At 52.3% G+C, this 25701-nt stretch overlaps 1 protein-coding gene and 1 long non-coding RNA gene across 12 annotated transcripts in view; one reads left to right on the forward strand and one right to left on the reverse strand.

Annotated features, from left to right (window-relative positions):
* Window positions 1–21946, reverse strand: part of PAX2 (paired box 2) — a 95514-nt gene extending 73568 nt beyond the window's left edge. For 6 of the 11 annotated variants that reach the window (XM_039708775.1, XM_039708776.1, XM_039708770.1 and 3 more), the window contains exons 1-3: window positions 10151–10806; window positions 6225–6393; window positions 4720–4917 (exon numbers count right to left, since the gene is read on the reverse strand). In XM_039708775.1, coding sequence (XP_039564709.1) covers window positions 4720–4917; window positions 6225–6393; window positions 10151–10193 — 410 coding nt within the window. In that variant the 5' untranslated portion in view covers window positions 10194–10806. Of the gene's footprint in view, window positions 1–4719; window positions 4918–6224; window positions 6394–6468; window positions 6633–10150; window positions 10807–21516; window positions 21666–21876 lie in introns of those variants that run through there. The other 5 variants (XM_039708777.1, XM_039708771.1, XM_039708781.1 and 2 more) reach the window with 3 other exon arrangements.
* Window positions 17425–24726, forward strand: LOC120501944. The gene is made up of 3 exons (XR_005627421.1): window positions 17425–21365; window positions 22881–23199; window positions 24263–24726. It is a non-coding gene; the product is annotated as an uncharacterized LOC120501944 (long non-coding RNA).
* Window positions 24727–25701: the final 975 nt, after the last annotated feature.

Here is a 25701-nt window from a genome sequence, read left to right on the forward strand (position 1 = left end):
GTGAAAGATCATGCGGAGTTTTACAAAAGTAACTAAAAGCTGTTATTTTCGTTTTACAGATGGCAAAACAGCCTTCTAAGGATTCCGTGTGACCTGCCTAAGATCAGTCAGAAAATTAATGCCAGAACTGGTAAGATAAATCTGATCTTCGAATATGCCATTCTTTGCTCTAAACTACAGGTGGGTCTGCAGCCCCTGAAATTGGCCGTATGCTCAATAATGTTTCAATGTACAAGTATATTTTACTGGTCCTTATAACGCACGTCAATGTATGTGTCTTTCCATATGTATTTTTAAAAGCACATCATTACTGGAGACTTTAACTAGGCATCATTAGCCAATTGCTATATCGTGAAAATGGAAACATCTCCCTAAACCATATGCTTAGCACTAGAAATTAATGGATACCCAATACCTAAGAGAAGATCGACAAAAGCATCCAGCAGTTTGACTGAGATAACATATCCACTGAACTCTATTCTCTGCCATGGGGTATTAGTTAGGTCTGTTCTCAGGAGCTCAGGGTCCAAAGTGTATCCAGAAGACTGAACTCTGAAATGCTTTACCTTTGGCATGCGTTGGCTAAGAACTAACTGGGAGTTCCCAGTACTGAACCTGGCCACCCAAGAACTGGGATAGAGGTGCAAATCAGGGGGAGGTTGTTTTGCTTTGCCTTTCTGAACCTCATTCATTAACCCAAGATATTTCATTAATTTAAGAGAAGCAGGAAATAGTGCTTAAGTAACAATTGCATAACTTAGAGTACCGTGAAAGTATGTCCGTGATGTGCTCCCTCCTGTTCCTACTAACGTGCACTGTCTAATTCAGATTTCTCTGGGATGATTATCATCTCATGAAACTTATGTTCCTAGGTGAACTATATGTTCTGCTAAACAAAGGAAAAGTTCTCACTAACATCTGCACAAGTTCATTTTTAGGAGACTGCCACAAGGAGCATCTGAATTTAGCAGTGTCTAAATTCACTTGAAACAGTCTAACCTGAAATGACCAAAGATAACTGGTTTATAGTTATATGATAGATGGAAAAATTTGGGCTGGCAGAGTGCTCAAGAAGCAAGGTGCTCAAAGGATTTAAAGCATTAATTGCTTTAATATGTACATATACATGTTTGTATGTATGTTTATGTGTATACCTACGCATAGATGATTGGTTTATACTGCACAGTACTTAAAGCATGAAGCAGGAACAGGAAAGCTGTTGGCGCCGAGATAACTGATCTCGATCCTGTAATTTCTGGTGCACTTTGCTTATGAACTCATATACTCTCTAGATTTTTCCTGTAATTAAAAGAAATCTACTGTGTAGCAGAGGACTTTAATGTTTTTTCCTGAATCTTTACAGGGTAGTTAAGTCATGTTTTCTTCACTAGAACTTGTATCTACCCTTTGCGTGAGTTTGGAATGAAAAAGTTTCTGACAAAACTCAGAACTAAATAACATGTTGTCCCAAAAGTGTCCTGCTATTCTCAGTGCAATAGTAAAAGACCACTGCAATGTAGGCACACAGAATTTAAAAAAAATAAAAATTAAAAATTTTAAAGTGTTTAAGGGAGAATTTTAAAACTCAATTGAAACTGTTGTTCTGTAGTCTCTCACCTGAAGACCTTTACTAATGTTAGACTAATTCTCAGAAAGAAAATAAAAGGTAATTAATACATTTTCAAAAAATCTTATAATAACCAGAAGTAATTTTTTTTTCTGTATACAAGGACATCTCCATTTTGAAGCACATTATTCACAGTCTATCTAGGGATATAGGTAACTTCTTTTTCTGTAAATGCCTTGCTAATTGCCTTAAGATATTGCTCCTGGATGTAGTTCTAACTCTTCTAGACACGGGGTAAAACCAGATTTTGCATTGGAAACACCACACTTTGCAGAAGTAAGAAGACAGATATTTATTGATGGCTAGGTTTTAAAATTGTCATCTCTCTGAAGCCGCTCAGAGACTAAGTGTTAGATTAACTCAAATTTGTGATTGGTGATCAGGGAGATGACAATTTACTGCAGGTAAGGGATTTTCTGTTGCAAAGAAACTGTCCAGATTCTATATGTGAATTTTTACAATGAGGGAGAGAAAAAACCATATTTAAATTGTGAGCTTCTTTGTGTTTTGTGAGTTCTGTGAGGTGGAGTCGTGAAAGTCACTGGAGTGATGAAGCTCACGCTACTCTCCCCAGCACGAGGATTGGGCCCTAATATACTCAATATTTCCTATTTCACTGCAATTTTTCCCAGTTCGCTGTCCTGTTCTTGTCTAGGACAGACTTGCAAATTTTATGACCTGTGTTATAGGCTTACAGATGTGAGTTTTGGGGAGCTTCATACAAAGGTGAACAGTGGGAAGTTTGGTCTGAATTTTTTAAAGGAATGGGGAAAGACTAGATCTTATGAAGCTAAAACACTCTTGAGCCTTGGGGACTACACGCTCAAATACCTTTGCCATGGTGGGTCACAGCTGAGCCTCTCTAGTATAATAATACTTAGCAGCTACAAAACACTTGTCCTCAAAGTATTTTATAAGCACAATCTAACTGGCATCTGTTTCCACCTCCTTCTGAGAAAGATTTGTTTTCATTTCCAGTATGGGGAAACTGAGGTACAAAACTCCCAAAACCCTGCTGCAGACTGGTAGCATGGTGGGAGCCAAATCTGGTGCTCAGCTTTCTGCCTGGGACAACACAACCCAGACATGAGGCACTGGGTCCAGCAAGCATAAGCCTGAGACTTCAGTGGCTTTTGGATGCTGAGATCCCTTAAGCTAGATGAAATGTAAATATATGTTGGGTCTGTACATATCATTTCTCCAAAGAGCCTATGGCCATTCCTCTGGACTTCCATACCACCAGCTCAATTCCTTACAGGGATAGCTGTCTGTCCTTCCACAGCTGTCTTTGTAAGGTGTCTGAATGTCAAACTGTTATTATTTCAATACCTGACTGAGAGAGTAACAGAGACCTGGAGGTTTTTTAGGAGGGTGTATAATTAGCCGATCAGTATTATGTTACCCTGTTCATAACTTAATAACCATTTTAATACAGATGGCACACACAGGGATAATTTCCTAGGGTAGCCTAGCAGTATATTACAGAGACAGTGTGTCTGAGGGAATCTTTCTTAGCCAAGGTACATTCCACTAGCTAATTCTACCTGCTGTTTTCAAGATGATTTGGGATAATTCCATATCATTTGCAAAATATTAAAACCCATTTATATAGGATGCCAGATTTAGAAATACACACTCTGAGTTATTAGACATATTTTGATAAATCTGCCATGAAAAGTGCAAGACAAAAAAAATACCACTGTTTTCCTTGCTATTTATTTTTTGCTTCTCTTGCTATAAATACACTAGGTTTTGGTTTTGTTTTTTTAAATCTGGCTAAATTTGTTATATATCAAAAAGGCCAGTATACCGATTTGTGCATTTTATCTATGTAGACACTACAAAAGCCTGCATGTTTTTATACCCTGTGTATATTTATTTGGCTGGGAAGAGCCATACATTTGGAATTGCATCCAAAATTTCGTGTATTTTTACTCTGTTGGTGAGGTATTTCATGCCTATGTATACTCTGTTTCTAGAGGTTGTATTTCTGTGGGCACAGTCGGGGTATCTGTACATACATAACACTAAAACGGTGTAATTACTTTTACTGTGTGCACAGGAGTGTTGTGTTGCCAAAGTGTGAAGATCTGATGTACGTTGTGTTTGAACGTGCAGGCATGTGAGCACTCTGAGCGCTTTGACGTCTGTCAGTACTTGATTATATCTATTCCTTTTTCTCCTGCATCGGTCCTGGTTTTTTGCCTGTCATATAGGTTTTTTTGTCACCTCAAACCTGAGACCAAATCTTAGTCCCTCCAACAACAAAATCAACAAAATCTGCACCCTAGTAGCCGGGGGAGGAAATGGGGAAGGCGGAGGGGGCAAATGGTTCGCTAGTGCAAAATCGATCCTGCTGCTGCCCAGCCTTCTGCGAGATCAGGGATCAGACCGACTCGGGGCCACCGGCACCGCGGGGAGCAGCGCTCCCCAGCCGGGTAAAAACCTCCCGGCAAATTCAGCCGTTCCCTCGGGCTACCGATGGCGAGTGAGCCGGGGGAGTGGGTGCAAGGGAATCCTTCCTCCCGCGGCTGTGAGCCCGGCTTGGCAGAGGATGACGGCAGCCTTTCGGCTCAGAGCTCTAGTACCCTGGCAAGGCTGGAGGTCATCTGCACCCCGGTAGGGGTGTTCGAGGGACACGGGAAGCCCCGGCCCCGCAGTCCCTGACCCCTCCAGCCTGAGCAGCACCCAAACCTTGCGGCAGTGCCGGGCTGCTCGGCGGGAGCTCGGCTGCTGTGGCAGCAGCGCTGCCCCGGCCCCGGCTGCCCCCGGGCACAAGCTGCGGGCCTGCCGCGGCGAGCCCCGGACAGCCCCGCGCCCCCGCTGCTCGGGGCGGCTGCTGCGGGAACGGGCGGCTCTTTCCCGTCCCGCTGCCGCGAGCTGGGCTCCGAGGTCACGGCGAGGCCGGGCAGCGCCCGCTGGACCGGGCCGGGGACTGGCGGGCTGTGCCCGCGGGTCCCGCTGCGGACCGGGGACCGCAGAAGGCTGGATCTGCCCTGACCGAGGAAGGATTAGGCCGTCCTCGCTGTTGGAAGGGGTTTTATGGGGCCGTAAAGATGCGCCTGGGCCGCGAGCTGCGGGGTTGCTCTTACCTGTTTATGGAGGAGACGCTGGGGACCGTGTCGTTGTCGCAGATGCCCTCGGCCAATAACCTGTCCCGGATCTCCCAGGCGAACATTGTCGGGTTTTGTCTCTTGTACTCGGCGATTTTATCCACTACTTTGGGGGTGGCCACTTTGGGTTTGGAGCCTCCGATCACGCCGGGCTTTATGCTTCCCGTCTCGTAATACCTGCACAAAATATGGTCAGTGGCCTGCCGTCCTCGAGCACCCAGAGCCTCAGTGGCCCTCAGAGCACCCCGCAGCCCCTGCCCCCTGCCCCACCTCGGCTTCGGCCCGCGGGTACGCGGCCTCGGGCCGTGGCCGCTCGGGCGCTGCATTTCGCCGCTTCGCGAGGCGCCAGGCGGCATGACCTGGGGCTAGGGCAGTCCCTTCTTCTCTCTAGGGCTCGCTCTCTCTCTCTTTTTTTTTTCCTTTTTTTTTTTTTTTTTTTTTTGGTTTTGGTTTTTTCCCCTTTTTTTTTTTTTTTTTTTTTTTTTTTTTGAATGTGTATGTGTGTGTGTGCTAGAAGCGAGGGGCGCTGCCTCCCCCTTACCCCGCTTTACACGCACACACTTCTTTTAGGCCCTGGGGTCGAGAAATTAAACAGAAACCCTCTCCCCGATGCCGCCGCCCATAGATGAAGCCCGCCGAACGCGGGATCGGGCCGGGCGGCCGGGAAGGGGGCGTGGGGAGCGGGCAGCGGCGGGCTCGCACTCCCCCGCCTGCATCTCCCGGCCGGCCGCTCCCGAACCGGAGCGCTGGCCGGGCTGCGGAGGAAGGAGAGCGGCTTATCCCGGCCCCGGGGTCCCTCTGGAGCGGCTGCTCGTACAGGGCAGCGCCAGCCCGCTCTCCGCTGTCCATTAGCTCCGCTAGACGCCGGCCGCGTTTCCGTGCCGGCGTGGCCGGGCACGGCAGCGCGCGTGGCGCACGCTCCGCGGCGGGGGCACCGCCGCCTGCTCACCGCAGCCCAGCGCCGGCCAGGGCCTGGCTCTCCCCGAGGAGCCCCCAGGGATATTGCACACCTCATTTGGCGGTGATCGCTTACCGCGGGCATTTGTTTATTTATTTATTTATCCGCCCCGTTGTTTGTTTATTTACCCGTGCCTTTGGTAAAGCAGCTTACGGCTTGTTGTGAGTTAGGATTTTTTTTGTTCCTCATGGATTGGGGATTTTTGGTCGTTCTTTCGTTTTCTGTCTCCCGTCCCTTCTCTTTCCCGCCCTCCCACACACTCTTCTCGAATTATTTTGTCTTCCCAGGAGTTTTTAAACACTACCGGTGAGGGAAGGGGGGAGGCGGGGGAGAAACACGTCCTTGCCAGCTGGAGGATGGGGCCCTGCTCAGCCGCGGGCTCCCACTGAGCGAAGGTGCCGGGGCCGCTCGGGGTCGTGGCGGGGAGAGCCCGGTGCCGCGGGAAGGGCGGAAGGTCATACTGGAGCGGGGAAGGGACGCAGCGTTGCAGTCTCAGGGGAGGGGAAGGAGCTGCCTCTTTCCTTACCTGCCCAAGATCTTGCTGACACAACCGTGGCTGACCCGCAGCTGCCTGGAAATGTCACAGGGTCGCACCCCCTGGTGAGCCAGCTCCACTATCCTTTGTCTCACCACGTCAGGTAGGGGCCTGCCGTTCACAAACACCCCTCCGAGCTGGTTCACACCCCCGTGCCCTGCTGGGGAAAGAGAAATAAAAAAAACACAACAACCCACGCACACCAGAAACACACCGTTAGTCGTGGATTCTTTACCACTCGCGCTGCAAATTCTCCAGACATTACAGATGGATGGAGGTGATGGCGGGGGGTCGAGAGTGGGGAACAGGACGTGGGGAAGTGAGAGAAGATAAACAGGGAGAAGGAGAGAAAGGAGATAAAAACGGGGAGAGTGAGAAAATGAGAGCGATAACAAGAGAAAGAGAAAGAAAGAAAGAAAGAAAGAAACAAAGGACTAACGAAAGAAAGAAACCAAGGAAGAAAGAAAGAAAGAAAGAAAGAAAGAGGAATGATGGAAAGATGGAAAGGGACGACAGAATGAATTTTCCCGAGACGGAGGAGGATTGTTCTCCACCTTCCCGTGCGCCGCCCTCCCTCCCCGAGCCGCTCTCCCGCGGTCCCGATCGGGATGCCGGAGCGGTGGATTCTCACGGCCATTGTGATGGGCCGAGCATGGAAACAGCGCCCGCGCCCGCTCCTCAGCCCCGGAGCAGGGCAGCGATGCCCTCCCAACTCCAGAGCTCGACCTCTTAGAGGCTCCGGGCGGACTCTGCCGCAGTCCCCTTTCTCTTTATTCCTGGGCTTTTTCTCTCATTTTCTTTCCAGGATTTTCTATCACGTTGTCAATTACAGTTCCTCGCGAACTCCGCCCTCCCTCACCCCGCGGCATGTCCCCCATGCAAGCAGCTCTATCCCGTTATTTTGGGATGCGAGTTGAAAAGACTCACAGAGAAAAAGAGAAAAGGAAGAAAAATGAAGGGAGAGAGATAGAAAATATTTTGAGTCCCGCAGCTGGTGTTCCTTTACAGACAGACCCTATCTCTCATTAGCTTTCGATCTTTACAGGAAAAAAAAAAAAGATTCCAGAAAAAAAAATAATAGACTCCTACTCTTACGGGTTTAGGTTTGGTTTTTTGGGGTTTTTTTGTGGTTTTTTTTTTTTTTTGTGGTTTTTTTTTTTTTTTGTGGTTTTTTTTTTTTTTTGTGGGTTTTTTTTTTCCTGACACACAAATCTAATTCAGGGAGAATTTAAATTCTCCGTTTTCTTCTGTTCCCCCTTTCCAGCCAAAAACCTGCGCTCTATCAGACAGGACTGCTAGGATCGCTTTCCCCCCCCCCGATCTGTCTTTCTCCATTTCTAGAAATAACTTTGGGGAAAAAATAACTATGCACCTGCTAAGAGTGGACACGAGAAACGGAGTGACGGGGATAAAGGGAAATCTCTCCTTTTGGGACGCAATAAGACAGTGGGTCGTGAATCAAACGTCTGCGTTAGAGCCGAGAGCAGTTCGCCGTTGCCAGGGCATGGGGAGATGCCTGCTCGCTTCGCTGGTGCTGCTACCTGAGCGCCTCTGTCTCCGGAATATCCAGCTGATATAGCTGTGGAGTGTACTCTGTATTAAAGCTTTCCTTTCACACAACCCTAACCTCCTGTATTTTCCTCGCCAAGAGATCTTAGTTCGTTTTGCAGTTTGCTGAAAAATGATCTGTTTGTATTTTCGTTGAGGTTTTTTTCTCTCCTGCTTCTGACACTGACTTATTGGCTCTGAACTTAGTGGAAACTCTCATTGCCCTGCGATCGATCCAAGTCCTTTCGTACAAATAGAGTTTTTCCCATCTCCCCCACCCTTCAGTAACACCTTCACACATCCCCTCCCAGCCCCATCGGCCGGGGCGCCGGCTGGCTTTTCCGCGTTCCCCGCTGAACCGGGGTTATGTTTTGCATTCTTTTGTTAGTCTTTTTAAAAACGCATTTAGGGTTTCAGAGGGGACGGGGGATATTTATCTTCTTCCACTAAAACCCGCGGGCATATATTGTTGTGTTCTTTCTCCATTTGTTCAGAACCCCTTCTGCACATGTTGCCTCTAAAGTTACCAGATAGCAATTTCTTCGGCAACTCCATGATAAATAATTCAAAGCACCTATTATAACTCGCATTACAAAGTATTAAAGGGCAACAGATGCAAAAAGATTAAAAATTAATAATTCAAATTATTGCAGTCCGGATATTTTTCACACGGGTTTGTTTTGTTTTGTCCCGTGGTTTTCTAAGATTCTTTCTATCAGAGCAGTCAGATATTTACGTGTATTTATTGCATGTAAGTGCCGGCAGCTGTATGTGCACAGACTCAGTCGTGCCGCTGTCGTACCGATCATGTCTGTGTGTCAAGAGCCTGTGCCCGCATCTCTTTAAATTGCCTAATAACAACCAGGTCTGTAGCTCTAGAAATACACTTTAGGAAACGAATCAAACGTTGGTGGGGTCGTTTTGTTTTGTTTAGGTTTGGTGTTCTTTTGCGTTTTTTCCCCCCTAATAGGAAGTCAAAAATTGGTCGGGAATCTCCCTGGAGTTTTTAAAAAATCAGCGACAGTGAAATGCCTCTTTCGTCTGCTGACATGTTTCAGATCGTACTGCAGCTGGAATTACTGACATCGCGTCTGGAAACAGATCGCACCGCTGAAAATTGAAATAATGGCTAAAGCACGGAGTGTTTGCTGTTAAAGCTCTCTGGAAATCAAACCTCACATTTTAAGGAATGTATTCTGGAAATCAGTTATTAGGAAACAGAAAGGCAGTTACCTACATCCGCGTTTGGGGATTTAATCGTGGGCTTATATTTCTGCACCTTCCTTCTCAAGGCAAAATCGGGATTTTTTTAAAGTTCAATCATTTCCATTTTCTATCTTTTCGATTTGTGTTTTATGCAGTGGGCAGGGCGTGTCCTCAAAAGTTTCGGTGTCAAAAGTTACAAATTGCTCTTAATTATTCATTTCCTGACTCAACATACTCTCAATCTCGGTTTTCTATTTGTATTTTTCCTTCTTCAATTTAGATCTCGGAATTATTTTCTCTCCTGCAGTTTAATTAAAATCACTGGAAATTCCTTGTTACAGTCCCTGGTAAAGGAGGTTTTCCACGTTCCTCCGTCCCCCTCTTAAGAAAACCTTTAAAAATTGAAAATGTAGCACGAATGCCCTTTCCTCTGTACCAGGAATGTATTTAAAATTCACACCGGGTATCTGGTAAATAAACCAGGAGGGATCGTGACTTCTTGGGAGCCTCCAAAGCCACTTCATCTCCCTGCCATACAATTGTCCTATTTTTCCCGCAGTCCAACCTTTCGCCAAACGAAAACGACTCACAGAACAGCCACCGACTAACCCGCCATTAATTCGAAACTGGCGTCTTCCCTCTCTGCCACCGAAATCCAAAATCAAAGCAAACAGCCTCGCATCGCGGGGAAATCTGGGGGGTTAAAGCCGCGGAGCTTTGCGGGGAGTCCCGGCCCGGCTGGGCACGGGCAGGGAAAGGGCCCGTCCCGGGGGCTGACCCGAGTCAGAATAAACTCCTGTTGTCTGAGGGGCGACGGAGAAAGTGTATTTGCGGAGCAGAGCTCTGGTTCGGAGGGGGCTTTCCTTAGCGCGCTCGGGGCGCAGCAGCGCTCAGCCCCCTGCCCTCGGACTGGGGGTCCTGGCCCCCGCCCCACTCCGGCACGGAGCTCTGCTCCCCTCAGCTCGGGGCTGCCCGGCATCCTCGCTCTGCAGCTCGGGCTGGCAGCATCCGTGCTGCCTCCCGACCGCCTGCCTGAGCCCGGTAGCGGCCAGGGTGAAAAGGTGGACCTGGAGGAGGATCAGGTGAGGAAGGATGGTTGGGGAAGGAAGAATGAAGGGATGAGAAAGGGACAGCAGCGGAAGGAGCCGGGCTCCAGTACTCACGGTGCATTGCTGAGAAGGGGTCTGCTTTGCAGTGCATATCCATGGGGAGGCAAAGGAAGGGGAAGAAATCGGCTGAAGCCGCCGTGTCGCCTCTAAAACTCAACTTCAAGACTTAGGGGAGAAAAAAAATTGAAAAAAAAAATAAAGGAAAACAAAACAAAACAAAAAAGCACACGAGGAGAGGAGAGGAGGGGAGCGGCGGGATGCGCTGGGCCCCCGGCCCGGCGGAGCGGGCAGCGAAGTACTTTCCGAGGGGCGGGAGGGCTGCGCCGGCCTTGGGGGAGTCAGCAGAGTCCGTGGGAGCGAGGGACTGGCGGCGCCGGGGGGCAGGTGGGTGTCATGGCTGGGAGGGCTCAGAGCATCCCCGGCGGCGGGGAGGGGGTGCCGGAGCAAGGTGCGGCCGGCGGCCAGGCGGCAGAAGGCGCAGGAGGACGCGGCTCTCCCTCCTCCTCCTCCCGCGGTCCGGGGCTAGTTCATTTAAGTTCAAAGCAGAGTAGCAATCCCCGGGAAAGCGGCGAGCGGCGGGCGGGCGCGACCCCTCCTCTCGGCCGGGCGGCGGATCCGGCGCCCGGCGGACTTTCGCCCGAGGTGGGAAGTGCTTGCGAGAAGCCGGGGCCGGAGACTGGAGCCTCCGCTCCCGGTGTGTGTCTCTCTAAAAGCCGCAGCGCCCTCAGCCCCCCGCCCGCCTCCCCGGAGATGGATGACTTGTCAGACAAAGGCAATAGATTCCGACACTCTCTGATTCGCCAGCGCGCCGAGCCGAGCGCGGCCAGGAGAGGAGAGGAGAGGGGAGAGGAGAGGAGAGAGAGGAGGGCCGGGCCGGCGGCGCCCGGCGCGGGGGGGGCGCTGCCTGCGGGACCGGCGGCGGGGGAGCCCCGGCCGCGCTCCGGAGCGCCCCGGGCCGTGCGTGCGCGGGGCGGCGGCGCCCCTGCCCGGCCCGCGGGAACGGACGGGAGCCCCGCTTTGTTGTCACGGCTCAGGATCCTTAACTCGCTTATTTAACACAAGCACACACGCCTTGCTAGTTTCACCTCCCTTCTCACGCTCCGCTTTTTTAACCGGAGACTTTGCTCGGTGTAAAGCGGGACAGGAGGGGGATTCGATACACATCAAGGCTTCCGTGGTGTGCGGCTTAGTGTGGGAGAAAAAAAGAAAGGAGGTGAGGGGGAGAGAAGAAGGAAAAAGGAGAGAGACAGAAAGAGAGGAATGTATAAAAAAGGAGAAGAAAGAAATATAAATAGAAGCCAGACAGAGAGAAAGAAAGAAAGAGACATAGGAAGAGCAAGCAAGCTTCTCGCACCTCGCACCTCTTAAAAACCAAGAGATTAGGCCCGTTTCAGTCATTGCAAAGTTTTCCCTCTCATGCATTTGGGGAAATAACAGCAAACCCAGTCTCACACTTTCCACATCTCTGCTGCTTCTCCCACTCTCTCTTCTCTCTCTCTCTCTCTTTTTTTTTTTTTTTTTTTTTTTTTTTTTTTTTGGTGTTAGAGTGGGATTTAAAAATTATTTTACAAATAAGTCTACTGCTAAAATAGACATGGCTTTGACCGAGCAGAGAAATATAGAGCAAGTAAGAAACACCTTCGTAGGGTAATAACCAGGGGCAGAAAGGCAAGACAGAAATTGCTGTGAGCTCAATTTTGATCTTCAGACTTGAGAGTTTACCATCACCTGAAATATACTTCCTTCTCTTTTCTTCCTTCATTCTTCCTATCCCTCTGCTTATCTGTCACAAAACAGCCCCCCCCGCTTTTTTTTCCCTAACCGCTTTAAGTAAAGAATGTCTGAGAGATCTTTATGAAATATTTTCCACTGTCTCATAAATCATTTTGGCACTTCAGCTGATGTTTTATCTTTCTCTCTCCTCTCTCTCTTTCCCTTGTGTGCAAAAAAAAAGGGATGATTTGGAAAAGCAAATTTTTTGTTACACCGCGGGGATTCCAGAGCAGTGAGTCCTGTGTGACTGCGGGGCTGCGCTGCGGACAGGCGCGGCGGGCACGGCTGAGGCGGCCCTGCCAGCGGCTCCTGCGCGGGCTGCATTTCCCACGGGACCGGGGCTCCGCGCTGCCCGCTCCGGGTCTGCCCAAGGCAAAGGCAGCGCTCCTTTTCTCCCGGGGAACTCCCGCCGCACGCCGGACTGAGGGCGGCCGCTGCTCCCCGCGGGCTGCCCCGCCGCCGGGCCCGGGCTCCCTGCTCACCGGGGGCACGCCTGGCTCTGACCCGCCGGCCGCAGCTCGCCCCCGCACGGCACGGCACGGCACGGCACGGCACGGCACGGCACGGCCCGGCCCCTGCGCGTCTGTCGGTGGGACGACTGTGGCTGCCGAATTGCCCGGGCAGCAGAGTCCCCTGTTCGCGGCGGGGCCGGGAGCCCGCTTATCGCCGCTGCCGGGAACCCCTCCCGCCACTCGGCGCCTCCCGCGCTGCCCGCGGCTGGAAACGGCCCTGTCACCACTCTCCGACCGGTCTCGGTCGCTTCTCGTTTTCCAGCAGTCACCCCGGCCTTGCTCCCTTCCGCCCCGGGCAGCCCCGGTTGCCCCGCGCGTTCGGGGCCGTGCTCGGGCACACAGCCGAGCACGGGAGGTGCGGGCAGGAGTCCCCGGCAATGCCGGGTGGCAGGAGCTCCCTGCGCCCGCACTAACACTTGGTGAGTTCATGGACCCCCTCTCAGAGATGCTCTGAGCCTTTGTGACTGACCATTGTACGGTCAGGATATAACAGCTTGGTGGTGGTCTGGGGCAGCCGGCGAACCCCAAACCTCTTCCCGATAATGTCTTTTGCCTTAGTTTCTTCACTATTTTCCCGTATAATTGAGAAGAAAGACAGGGATAGCAGGCTCGAGAAATGCAAAAAATGAGCACTCTGCAACACGAAGCCTGAATCCCACACACGGAGGTAACCCGAGTTAACCGGGGAGCCCTGAGCCTGACAGAACAAGGCAGCTTTCTGAGGAGAGGGAAGGGAAGGGAAGGGAAGGGAAGGGAAGGGAAGGGAAGGCTCTCTGCTTGCTGTCCCCTTCCCCCACCACACATACCACAATATCACCTGGTGCCCCTTCCCACACTAGACTTCCTGGAAGTATTGCTTTGTCAACATTTAAATCCACTGAACAATTTCTGCCAACCGAAATTAAAAATACCGGGCTGTCTGCGCGCCCCGGGTACTGCCGTGTGCCCTGAGGGACCGGGCGAGGCCGAGACCACGGGCCTCTTTCCACTCCCACAGCTTCCCATCTATTCCACTTCACGAGCCCTGTGTGCTTTTTTCCCTCTCCCACTTTAGATTAATCTTTTCTCTTTTTGAAATCTCTTTTCTTTTCTTTGCTTTGCCTTGCTTTTCCCTTTTTTCTCTCCTGCCTTTATTTCTTTTTCTCAAAGAGAATCTGAGGATCTCCCCCTTCTTCTCTAACCCAGCCTTCCCCCCCACCCCGCCTTCCCCCAAGCTAGAAACATTTACACTTCAAAAGAGACGGCCGCCTCTCTGCGGAAATTTCAAGAAAAATAAACTTTTGGAGGAGTTGCAATGATAGCCATCTTTCGATCTGCTTCATTAGTCGGCTTTCTCCATCTGATCAAGTCGAAATCTTCTCCATTGATCCTGTTTCCCACCCTTGGTTCCAATACACACAACCTCGAGGGTCCTGTCAGCTTCCCTTCGAAGTCATCTGAGTTCTCCCGAGCCGCCTTGGCTTCCCTAGCTTGCCGCCTCGCCTTGTCCCTGGGAGGCAGCTTCTACAGACGCTGCTCTCGGAAGCTGCTGCCCTGCTCCCCTCTGGCTCGGAAGGGCGCCGTGCCCGGGAACAATAGGGGTCGGGCGGAGGGGGAGCCCCCGGAGCGCTCAGGCCTGCAGCAAACGCTGTGCCTGCGACCGCAGCTGGCCCCAGAGCCGGCACTTGTGCCCACGTTGGTTCCCTATTTTCTACGCGTTGTCTGTGGCAAATTATGCTGGAAAACAGCTAAACGCGACCTATGGCCGCAGGATGCAGGACGGTGTGCTGTAGAGGTAGAAGTTTTGGATTTGTACACCGTGGAGGTGTCACTAAGTTTTCGGCTCCACACCCTGTCTGCCTTCTTCCCCTTGTCAAGTGCGCAAAGGCTTACAACCTAAATGTTGCTACTTTGGAGGTGATTTAGCTCAACCCTTAATATTCTCAGCACCATATTTAAGAATTCACAGAATAAACCTACGCTGACCATCTAGGTGTATTTTTCTGACACATAGTTTCTGCATCAACTAACTTAACTTTCAGCCTGAGAAAGTCGGTGGCGAAATCCCCGTCTGAGAAAAGATAGAGGAAAAAAAAGATAACACATCCCCCCCTGCCCAAAGATGTGAGCATTTAAGGGAAGGAGTCGGCATGTGTGTGTCAGAGGGATCTTCAGGAAGGGGACGCTTTGATAAAACATTCCTGGACGACTTTTTGCGTGCTTTGTCTGAGGAGAGGATGATTTCTGGTCTGAGATTTCTCGCTGCCTCTTGCCAACGAGCACCCAGATGAAAGGGGTACCCACATCTTCTCTGTATGGGTGCTGTGGTGTGATCACACCGGAGGGAGCGGCTGATGGGGCAGGGCGGAGGTGCCGAGCACTAGCGTGGAGACACGGGAACAGGACCCGAAGGGCGCGTAGGGCCGGGCAGGGCCGAGCAGGGCGGGGGGAGGCAGCCAGCGTCCGGCTGCTCCTCCCCGTGCCCCCCAGCCGCTCTGCCCAGAGCACCCGAGATTGCTCGTGGTGGTCGAGTTTAACAAATAAACACAAAGTTAGGTTTTAAACCAACAATTAATAAGAAAGAGGGCGCGAAAATAATAAAAGGCCCCCATCCTTCCCCTCCCCCTGTGTCTCCGAGCCCCTCTTCCCCTCTCCCTCTTTCTCCCCCTCTAAGCACCTCTGGTCACGTTGGAGGATGAGTTTTTGGAGAGCTTCTGGTACAATATGGAGCACCACGGGCTGCAATTTCACACTCCACAGCACATTCCCCCTAAAGCTACTTTCTTTTTTTTCCCATCTAAGACCCCCTCATGTCTCCCCCTCTCTCTTTCTCTGGCTCTTTTGTGAGCCATGGGTGGGTTGCATGTCTGGGGGACGCCGGGGCCGCGAGGAGGCCGGCGGCCGGGCCCTGCCAGCGGGGCGGGTGCGTGTGTGTACCGGGGGGGCTGCGCTCCCCCCTCGCCCTGCCTGCTGCTGGCTTTTCCCTTCTCTGCATTTGTTTGCCCTGAATGGTAATAGCCCACGTGTGCTGCTCTTTATTCAGTCACCGACACTTTAACCTCTCCTCTTTACAAGAGAGCGTTTGCCACAAAAACGAGACAAGCCGAAGACCTTTTGCAGCCTCATTGAGGGGGAAAAAAAGAATAAAAAGGAAAGAGGGAAAAAAAAAAAGAAAAAAATATAAAAAAGAAAGAGTGGAGGTTGGGGGGGAGAGCCAACAATGTGAAGAGACACTTCTGCAACAAAGCCGCCTCTCAGCGCACCGGGACGGCCGGAGCTGGGGCGAGCCTCCCGAGCACAGACACATGGAGACAGGGGCGGCCTCAGCACAGCCCGGCCCAGCCTGCCCCTTCCCACCCTCAGCAGGCAGGCAGGGAGCGGGCACACGGCTCCCAGCACCCAGCTGGGCTCTCGGTCCATCCCTGCCCCCGAACATCGCACCCAGTGCAGGCTGGAGGGGCCCCCGCTGCAAGGGGGGGTCCCCAGAGCTGTTTCCCGTCGAGGCGGCCTCCACGGGCCGGCTTCGCCCGCTCACTACAAAACTCCTGCCACCCATCTCTCCGTCTGTCTGTCCTGCAGTCCCAGAGCCCCTCTGGTCGTCTGCCTGCTCATTTCTTTGCCCCGGAGCGGCAGAGCGGGGGTGAGGACAGGGGGTTTCGTGTTGCTCCTCTGACCCAAAAACGAACTGGCCCAGATGTGAACCCTGCCTCTTTCGTGATAGGAGACTGAGGCACTGGCAAGGCCCAGCTGCCTCTTGCCTTTGCCCTGGGCTGCCTCTGGGGTAGAGGCGTGGGAGCCTCCTCCCCCCCACGCTGGAGATGTCTTTTTTTCTTTTTTTTTTTTTTTTTTTTGTCCTGTAATTTCTCCATAAAACTCCCGATGAGTGAATTAGACGCTTATTAAAGTCTCCTTTTAATCAGCAGTAGTGGGAGATCCTCCCTCCCTCTATCTGCCCGTCCAAGGTTAGTTTGCCTCAGGGCGATTTGCAAATGTTAGGATTTACAGTTATCACACGCAAAAACATTTATATAACCCCTAACTATAATACACCCATAAAAACGGGGAGGCAGCGAAAACTGCTGCGGATCAGCGAAAAACCCTATGGCTTGCCCATTAAAGTCCCCGGAAAGGGTAATTCCAGCAGTCAAAGGGGCCAAAGTGTGGTAATGACTGCCTGGGATTCACATCTCCAAAAATGATCGCACAGAAAGACCCGCCGGGGAGAGGGGCGACTGCTTCGCTCCACTCCCTCCGCAGGGCCGGCGGGGGAAGTTGGAAGCAGACTTCTTCACACATGCACTAGAAAGTGATAGCTATGCCTCCTTCCTTCCAAGCTGATCCCGAACAATTTCTGTACACACACAAATCCTCCTCCCCAGAGAAAGTTGCCGCGGTTGCGTTTCTGGCAGTGTTTCCCAAGCCCTGTTGTGAGCCCTGCTTCTGCCCCGCTTCCCTCCGCCACGGGCGGCTCTCCGCTCGGATGGGATGCGCCGGGAGCTGGGTCGGGGAAGGCAGGCTCGTTTCCACGGCTAAACAAAGGCTGGAAACGCACCAACAAAGGACCTGGCGCGGCCCCTCCGCCCCGTGCGGGAGCCGCAGGTGAGGCTGGGGCTCGCCCGGCCGGGCGCGGGGTCCTGCTTGCGGAGCAGTGCTTCAGTCGGCGCGGGGGGGAAGACGCGAGTCTGCAGGGCGTCAGGAGAAACTGGTCGTAAGTTGGTGGGGAAACTTTCTTCCCCCTTCCCCTCTTTGTGGGAAAGCCGGGCAAAGGGGGGAATTTAGCTCTCTCTCCTCCTGTGCCATTGGCAAAGACGGGCTCGCTCCTTCCCTTCCCTTCCCTTCCCCTGGAGCCGCCAAGGCTCAAGTTAGGCGCCTAATTAAAAAAGTGGCAGGAAGACTCATGCCTCTTTAACATCAGCTGCTAATGGCCTCGGAGTTTACTGCCTCTGAGGAGGAAGACACAGAAGGAGAAGCAGAGGGATGAAGTGTGCGGGGAAACGAGGGGCTGAAAGAAGTGGAGGGGTAGTGGAGGAAGAGAAAGAGAGACTAAAGGAAGGGTGGGGGAAACAGAGAATTCTAACTTATAAAAAGGAACTGGAAGGTGGAGGGGGCGGGGAAGGACTGAACTGTGAGCCGACACCAAATCCCTCCAGTTTCCCTGGCTGCCTCATCTGGGCAGCTCGTGCGGGATGAGGAGTCAGGGAGCAACTCTGCGGGCGCGGGAGAGTGGAACGCAGAGAGGAGAGAGGACGAGCGGATCCGGGATGGAGGGACGGACAGAGGGAGGGAGGTTTTCCGAGCGCGGAGCGTTGTTCCCGAGTGCCTGCCTTTCCTTCTCCTCACTCGGACCCTGGTACTTTCCTTTTCTCCTCTCTGAGGTTTGCAAACCAAACGTCACCAATCAATACGAACCCCGGCTCTGGGGTGCGTGTGTGCGTGTGTGTGCGTGTGTGAGCGTGGTTGTTGATCCTGACCTGCTGGACTTCAAAAATCTGCCTCTTCTGACTCCCTCCTAGCCTGTAAGTTCAGAATTACAACCTTCTACATCTATGCAAACTTTTATTTGTCGGAGAATTCTTTTCTCTAGGAGAAAGAGAAATTGTCACCATGTGAACGGCTGATTTCTGACACATGGGGCTTTACCCCTCCCCCAGCGTGGGGAAAAATATCTCCCGTGGATGTCTTTAACCTGTGCACAATCCATAACTTTGGCAATGTATATGTAGTGTTATTTCTGCAAGGCAGTTTTCCAGGGTTAGGGGAGGTGGTTGCATTTTGCTAAATGGATCCTTTGTGGTGAGTGCAGATTTATGCCCAGTTTTGATTTATAATTAAATTAGCTTCTAATTTGCAATATGTGCGTCTGTGTTTAAAATGTATCTAATCTGTGAAATTGAGGACTGGGGCACTTTAAATGAAAATCTACCTTTCGCCTCAAGGGTTTCTTTATGAAGGGATAGCCGGGAGGGCAGCGTGCAGCAGGAAAGTGAGGCTGTAATTTCCATTAGGAGATGTCAATCAATCTTTCTTTTCAATACATCAATTAATAAATCCGATTGGTGCTGCGGGCTGCTCCCCCGCTCCCCGCCCCCCCGTCCCCGAGGCGCTCTTTTTTGGCCGGATGGGGAAGTGTGAGGGGAAGGCAAACTTTGGCAGGGAAGTCCCCGCAGGCAGAGCCCGACCCGACCCGCCCTCCCCCCTCCCCTTCTCCCCCGCTCCGGCCCTGCGCGGGGCTCCGGGACCGGCTCCAGCCTCGGCGCGGCGCTGGGGGCGGCAGGCGAAGCCGGCGGGACTCCCTCCGTCGGCTCTCGGGGTTTGGCAGAACTAAATTGACACAACTTGGTGAGATACGGTCAATTTTTTTCGCCCCGATAGTGGGGGTGTGGACACGCGGTTAGATCTGGGCCCGGGACCCCCCGTCTTAGTTGATTTATATTTAGGCTTCACTTATTTAAGCGACCCTCCCCCACCGTCCCACCCCACGCAGCTCTAACCCGGGCGATAGCATCATCGGTTTCATTGGTTATTTTTCAATGGAACCGCAACCCCTAGCTTTAATTTTTCACAATTAAAAAGCGGCCGGGATGGCGGGGAACTCCTCCAGCCTGACAGCTCGCCCTAGCTCTCCCTGCTGCTAGCGTGTGCTCCACACCTACAAATAACCGCGGAAATGGGGGAAAGAGGGTATTATTGCTATTTTTTTAAAACGGGCAAATGCAGTAATGCCTCTAATTTAGCAATTACACCGATTCTCCTTTATTTTCAAGTGGCGCTGGTCGTTCAGCAGAATGTCACCGTGGTGGGCAGGCGGGTGGAAGCCCGAGGACAGCCCGGCGCAGGAATGCCCAGTGCCCACTCGGGGAAAGTTGGCCTGGCAGGGACAGGGCAGGTGTGGGGAAGGGGGACAGCGCCAGGACAGGGAGGCACCGAGGGCCTCCCGTTCGCTCTCTGCTCTTAGAGCTTCGCAGTCAGGAAAACCGGACAAACAAAACTAATTCAATGTGTCACCTCTCCCTGACAGAACACACGCAGTATTTTGTAAAAATCCAGCTACAGAAAGGGCTGACTTTCCTGAACCCACGACCAATGTAAATAAGATGCTTAGAAGGAGGAGAACATCCTCAAACTACTCCGTTGTCATCGTCATCATCATCATGTCCGTTTGATTTAAAAACAGCACGATAGGGAGCACGCTCTCACTGAACGCTGTCTCCTCAGCTTTCTTTTTTTCCTCCCAATCACACGGCTTTGTACCCTCAGATTTGCGGGTTACTGCCGCCGGTTTGAGTTGCTCGACACAAGCAGCGTTTTGAGTGTCTCCAGCGAGAGGGGGAACTCTGGGTGAACAGAGGGCTGCGAGCGGGAGCACGGGGGCTACGGGGCTGAACTTCGGGAAGGAATGAAGTAAAAAGAAGAGAGAGAGAATGAGAGAGTCTCCCAGGCAGCTCGATCCCATTAGCTCCGTCCTTGGGTTGCATATTTATACGGTCTAGGAGGTGAACAGATGGACTATCAATTTAATTCCATCTTCAACACCATCAGAGATTGATTTTCTACTCGCTTTTAATTTTGCCATAATTAATTAGATCATTACAACTGTTTTCTATTGATCTCCCTATTTAAACCTCAGATGCAAAGGGACTTCGGCAGATCCTTTAAAAACACAGAAGGGAAAAGGAACAGAGGGGTTTGCAAACTTTCTGAAGGTTTTTTTCCAGTTTTGACTTAGAAGATTTTTAGTGCAGAATAGCAAAAAATTGCCTCTGTGGCCTTTTCTTTTAGGAGGCCCTTTTCGTTGCCTTTGTAATTTTCTTTCATGTTTGGTGAATCTTTGTCATATTTATATATAGTATACAGCATATATAATAGATTTAATTGGTTCGATTATGAAAACATAAGCTTGCACATGTATATGCATATATATATATTCACACACAACGTGTTTAAAATTGAGATTTACAGAGGTGGTGCACACACATTTATATATGGGGAAACTATCGATTGAAGAGATGTGGTTTTCTGAAGGGCGAATATTTTTATTTGCCTCCCGTACGTGTCTCTCTGTTTGTGCACTTGAATCCCTCTCTAGGTGGGGGATATTTCACCCTGCGACTCCATCAGAAATGACAAAGGAAAACCAGCGCTGTTAGCTCCGGTTCCTAGCCTCGGTTCCCAGCGCTCGCCGCAGCCTTTCTTTTCCAAGCCTCCCCTGCAGCAAACGACTGGCAGCCGGGGCAACAGCTCGGCTCTGTGCTGACAGTCGGTGAGATTTGTATTTTAAACCTCTATGTTCTTTCTCCACCCCCCCCCCCCAAAACAAAAAAATCCCTTACTTAAAAGCTCTGTTTATATACTTAATTTGAGGGAACCAAACCGCGTAATTGTGCTTTTACCGCGAGCGGCAGCGCCGAGGAAAACCTCTCCGGCGGGGTTTGTTTGAAGCTTTGTTTGCAAATCATAAAATTGCTGACTGGGAGACGGGGGCGATCCGGAGACGCGTCCGTCGGCGGAGCAGGTTTGGGGGGCTCGGAGGCAGCCCCCGCTCGGGGGCTCGGCAGCGCCGGCCCCCGCCCGCCTCAGCCCCGCGCTTAGCCCGCAGAGCCCGGCACGGCGCTGGGCTGCCCGCGGGCCCGAGGCGGGACACGCACATCCAGAGCCTGCACGGCGAGCAAAGTTTCCCGGGGTGGGGAGGCAGTCGGTGGAGGAAGAGTTTAAGCAATGCCCTGAACTTTCTGCGGACGGGAGGCACCTCCGGGGCTGGGGCAAATGGACAAAGGCCGGTGCAGGGGGCTGGCTCGGCCGCCCGGGGCGCCTGGAGGGCGGCGAGGCAAAGCGCCCGGGGCCGCTGGCGGTCGGAGCGGCTCGGGAGGGGAGGGAGCGGGGCTCGGCCCGGCGCTCGCTCCGTCTGGGGCTCCGCTGCGGGTCCTTGCCAAGCTGCCGCGGTAAACACCCCAGCCTTTCGAGGGGTGCTGGAGCGCACACCCGTAAGGAAAAGGGGTATTTTTCAGGTGAGATAGCAAGTGCTAGAGGGGGATCTGGCGAGGTGAGGAGGGTGTGCGTGGAGGAGAGCAGAAGCAGGCTGCCTCTTGCCAAAGGAGGGAGTTGGGGGTGACGGTCTCATCCCTCCCTGCTGAATATTCAGCGCCCCCCCCGCCTTACCTGCTCTCCCTGAGCTCTGAGCCATGGCTCCTCTGCCTAATGGCCCGTCTCCCCGGGACGGCTGCAAGCCAGTAGATCCGCCGCGGCCTTTTCTTCGCTTCTCTCCTCCCCGCTTGGGTGTCTTGCTTTCCCCCGCTGACTTTCGAGATCTAGGCGCAACCACCCAAAACTAAACGGTTTAGATAACAACACACACACACACACCAGAGCACCACCACCACCAAAAAAAAAAAAAAAATAGCCAGCCATAGAGAAAGAAACGCCGCTCTACTGAGCCGGGACAGGCTAAAAGGAGGGGAAAATAAATAACAATCAAAGCAAATGCAGCGCTGCTGCTTATAAAATTGGAGAGGGGCTCACCTGCTCCAGTCTACCAGGGCTGTGCAGCCAGGGAGGAAAGGGGCTGGGGGGGTCCCGCGGGGATCCTGCGGGAGGGGGGACAACGCCTGGACTTTGAATCTGCTTCCCCTTGCCCCCCTCCTTCAAGCTGGCTACCTGTAGGGAAGTCTTGTTGCAACAGCAGATTAATTTGTTGTCTTATTACCATAAAAATGTGCTCGGAGAGGGGCTGGCGAGGGAGAGGGGGACGCGGGACAGAGGAGGAACTTCCTCCAAGTTGAAAAGGGAGGCGGTGGGCTCAGGCTGAGGGGGGGAGCGCGCCGGGGACGGGCGGGGAATTGGTCTGGATGGTGGCGCAGCCCACCCGGGAGCTGGCAGCTCTCAGCTCGGGGTCCGGGCACACTCCAGTTGGGGTGGCGGGGGACGGGGATTCCGCCGTTTAGTTTGGAGGCGACAGAAGGCAATCCTGTGAAGTCTACCTCTGTAGAGCGCCTAGCTTTCTGCCTCTGAGAGATTATTTATCCGTCGGTCCATCCATCCATCCATCCATCCATCCATCCATCCATCCATCCATCCATCCATCCATCCATCCCTCCACTTATCCGTCCACTCGTCTCTTGTCTTGCTTTTACGATCATGTTTTGGTAAAGGCTTTAGGACTGAAAATAAATAAATAATAAATAGAACAAAGCTCTAAAGAAAAGAAGAAAAATTCCCAGTGCTAAAGACATCACTGAACGAATATTTTTCTTTCTCTCTTTCTACTCCCCCCCTTCTATCTCCCCATTGATTGAAAGTCTCTCTCAGCTCCAACAAGGAGTCCCAGGAAAAATGAACCATTCTGCTATCGATTCTTCATTAAAATTACATTTCTGCATTTGCTAAATTGGTTTTAAAAAGCTTCCCCTGTTATTATTGTCTTGTCAGAGCCGGCGGTGCTGGGCAAACAGTATTTAAAAGCTTGGGACCTCTCCAAGATGAGGCTGTTGGGGGTTATGTGTGTGCATGTGTTTCTTTTTCTAAAGTGTTTAGGAAAATGTTAACAACGCGGACTGGCGAAAAGCACACCCCAGACAAGTGGAGAATTGTAAAAATAAGGAAGGCGGAGGGAACGCTTTCCTTCATATCACTTAAAAATCATCGATTGCCTCTTCAAGCAAAGAAAAGAAAGTTTCATTTTAAATATTAAAATGGGGCACCAAAAGTCAATAATTGCAGCAACGAGTATTTGCCTCTGACGCCTTCTCCAGCCCGGTCTGCAGCAGCCGCTGGATCTGTCTGGAGTGGCTCCGCAGCTCCCTGCAGCCCGAGCCCAGCTCGCAGCCGCGCTGAAACGCTTCCTCGGTGAGATGTTTAAATAAGTCCAGCTAACCCTGACACAGGCACCAGACTCCTCCGGCCTTACCCCAACAAACCCCACGGAATCCCCGTCCTCCCTCCCCGGACTGGTGTGGGAGAAACCCAGAAGGGACTCTGGGAGATTTACTCTGAATTCTGCAAATCTCTCTCGAAAGAGCAGGGAAGCAGAAATGTCTTCCTGATGTGTTTATCCCCTAATCAGTTCATTAGTTATAAACAACATGACATTAGAAGTTAGGAGGCAGTTGATATTAATTTTTATTTAACTAGTTGATGTTTAATCCGTCACGCCAGACTGCTTAGAGAGAGCTGCCTGACACAAACCAGTTAGAACTTCATACACCGCGATGATCGGCCGGGCACTGGGACAAACAAACGGCGGCGGGGGGGCGAGGGGCAAGGCAACAGAAGGGAAGGGAGCAAGGGGGAGAGGGGTAAACCCGTGGAAGAGGGGGAAAAGCAGCAAAAGAGACTGGAAAATTCCCCTTTCCCTGTATGAAATGTTCGTGTGAATCAGCAGAGAAGGGAAAGGCGGGGTGGGGGGCGAAGCATGAAAAATACCGTCAGGAGGCTGAGCGGAGTGGGCCGAGAAGGGCAGGTGCCCGTGGCAGCCACCTCTGCGGGCCAGGGGCGGGTCGGCGGGCGGCCCGGGGGCTTGGGGCGGCAGGGCTGGGGCTGCCGGGGCTGCAGCCCCTGGGGGGGTCGGGCAGAGCGGGGGTACCGCCAGCAGAGTCCTCTCTTAATTAAAAGGGGCACAGGTTAATTAGCGCGAGGCTAGCCGAGGGAGAACAGCAGCACATGGCGGGGCCGGGATAAAAGGGAACCGGACTTTTCCCGGTTTCCCGGTGTGTAATAGTCCTGTTCGGTGTCAGACCGCGACCTTTAACCTAGGAGCGCAGGTGCTGCTACAGATAAAAGGAGTGAACCACTATGAGTACCTTAATGGACACACGACTCTTCCTACCTTAAAGCTCTGCAAAACTATAATCTAACGAGAGTCTAGAATTGCAGACTTCCCTGTTAAATTTTCTCATTTCTCTCCTTGCAGCAAACTGGTGCCCCACGAATGGTTGCAGTGTACCTGTTTGGCTCTACACCATCTCTATATACGTGAATCTCTGCTCTCTACCCAGCCGACACGTTGGACGCCCACCCTCGCATTTGCTCCCGAGGGGAGCGCCAAGCATTATCCCAACACCTTTCGCTTCTGTGGCGGGATCCCCGGCGTTTCTTCCCCCCCCGTGAGTACTGCTGTGCGCCTTCAGTGTGCCCTTTCGCTCAGCACTGTTCAGATGTATTAATGCGAGCTGTTATAACTATATCTGCATGTATTTCACAATTAAAACATTTCTTGGCGAACCAGGAAAACCCGAGGCAGCAGCTGGGAGCGTTGCTTGCCCTGGACGCCTGTTCCTCCTTGCGGCAGTAGCCGTGAGACTGAGACTACGGGGAAAGTGTTCTACGACACATATTTTAATATCAGTTTCCATATTAATCAATCACCTCAAACATCTATCTGCTGGATAAAGGAAATAGTTCGCATTCCGAAGAAAATTGCCTGCTTTCCTGCAGTTAATAGTTAACTCCGTAATAGAAAGTTCCCAGGGAAATGCGGAGGCAGAGGGAGCGCGGCTCTCCCTGCTGCCAGCCAGCACCGGCCGCCGCTTCCCCCCGGCCGCTCGTTCCACGGGAAAATCTCCCGGCTCCTCCGCTGCGGGCTCGGGCTCCGGCTGCCTGCTCCTTTTAGCAAGGAAACCAGGAGGGAGTGTTTTAAGGAATAAACTCCTTGATGGGGCTGTGGTGTGCAAAAGGGAGGCTCACAGGCTCTTTCCCCATAGTCCGAGACAGAAAGTGGTGCAACAGGTAATAGGGCAGACACTAGAGACACGGGGAGCAGGGATTTCCAGTGGCGGGGGGAAATTCACGCTGCTTGGCTGTTTGGCTTGAGAGCATTGTCAGGAAATGGGCGCCTTTCCCTTCGTCCAACGTCTCCTCTCCCTTTCTCTGAGGCCGGGTGTGCTTTGAAGGGTGGAGGGGATATTAAAAAGACGACCTGTGGAGGAGCGGGCAAGGGAGGCGCAAGGACAGAGGCGAGGCTGGACCCCGGCCGGGGTCTCCGGCACTCGGAGGCTCGTCCGGCCGGCAGCCGTGCGCGGGCAGACACAGCCCTTTCCCGAGAGTTTCGGGGTGACTTCAGAGGTGCGGGATGTCCGTGCCGCTGCCTCTCTGCCCCGCACTGTTGCCTTAGTGTTGGGCTGACCACCTGGTGCTTTTTCATGGTGATGGCGGAGCGGGGGAGGACAAAGGGAGAGGTGAGAGGAGCAGGGCAAGGAGTGAGCCTCTCCCCTGTTCCGGGGCTGTCCGTAGAGGCTGTGAGATGAGCAGGAGCACTTTGAGCTACCAAAGTTGCAGGGATGCTGCTGGCAGGGGAAAAGGCTGCCTTTCCCGTGGCTGAGCTAGTGTCAGAGCAGCGGAGTGGGAAAGGGT

The sequence above is a fragment of the Passer montanus genome, unplaced genomic scaffold (genome assembly GCF_014805655.1).
Source record: "Passer montanus isolate IOZ18808 unplaced genomic scaffold, ASM1480565v1 scaffold21, whole genome shotgun sequence".
Taxonomy (NCBI): Eukaryota; Metazoa; Chordata; class Aves; order Passeriformes; family Passeridae; genus Passer; species Passer montanus.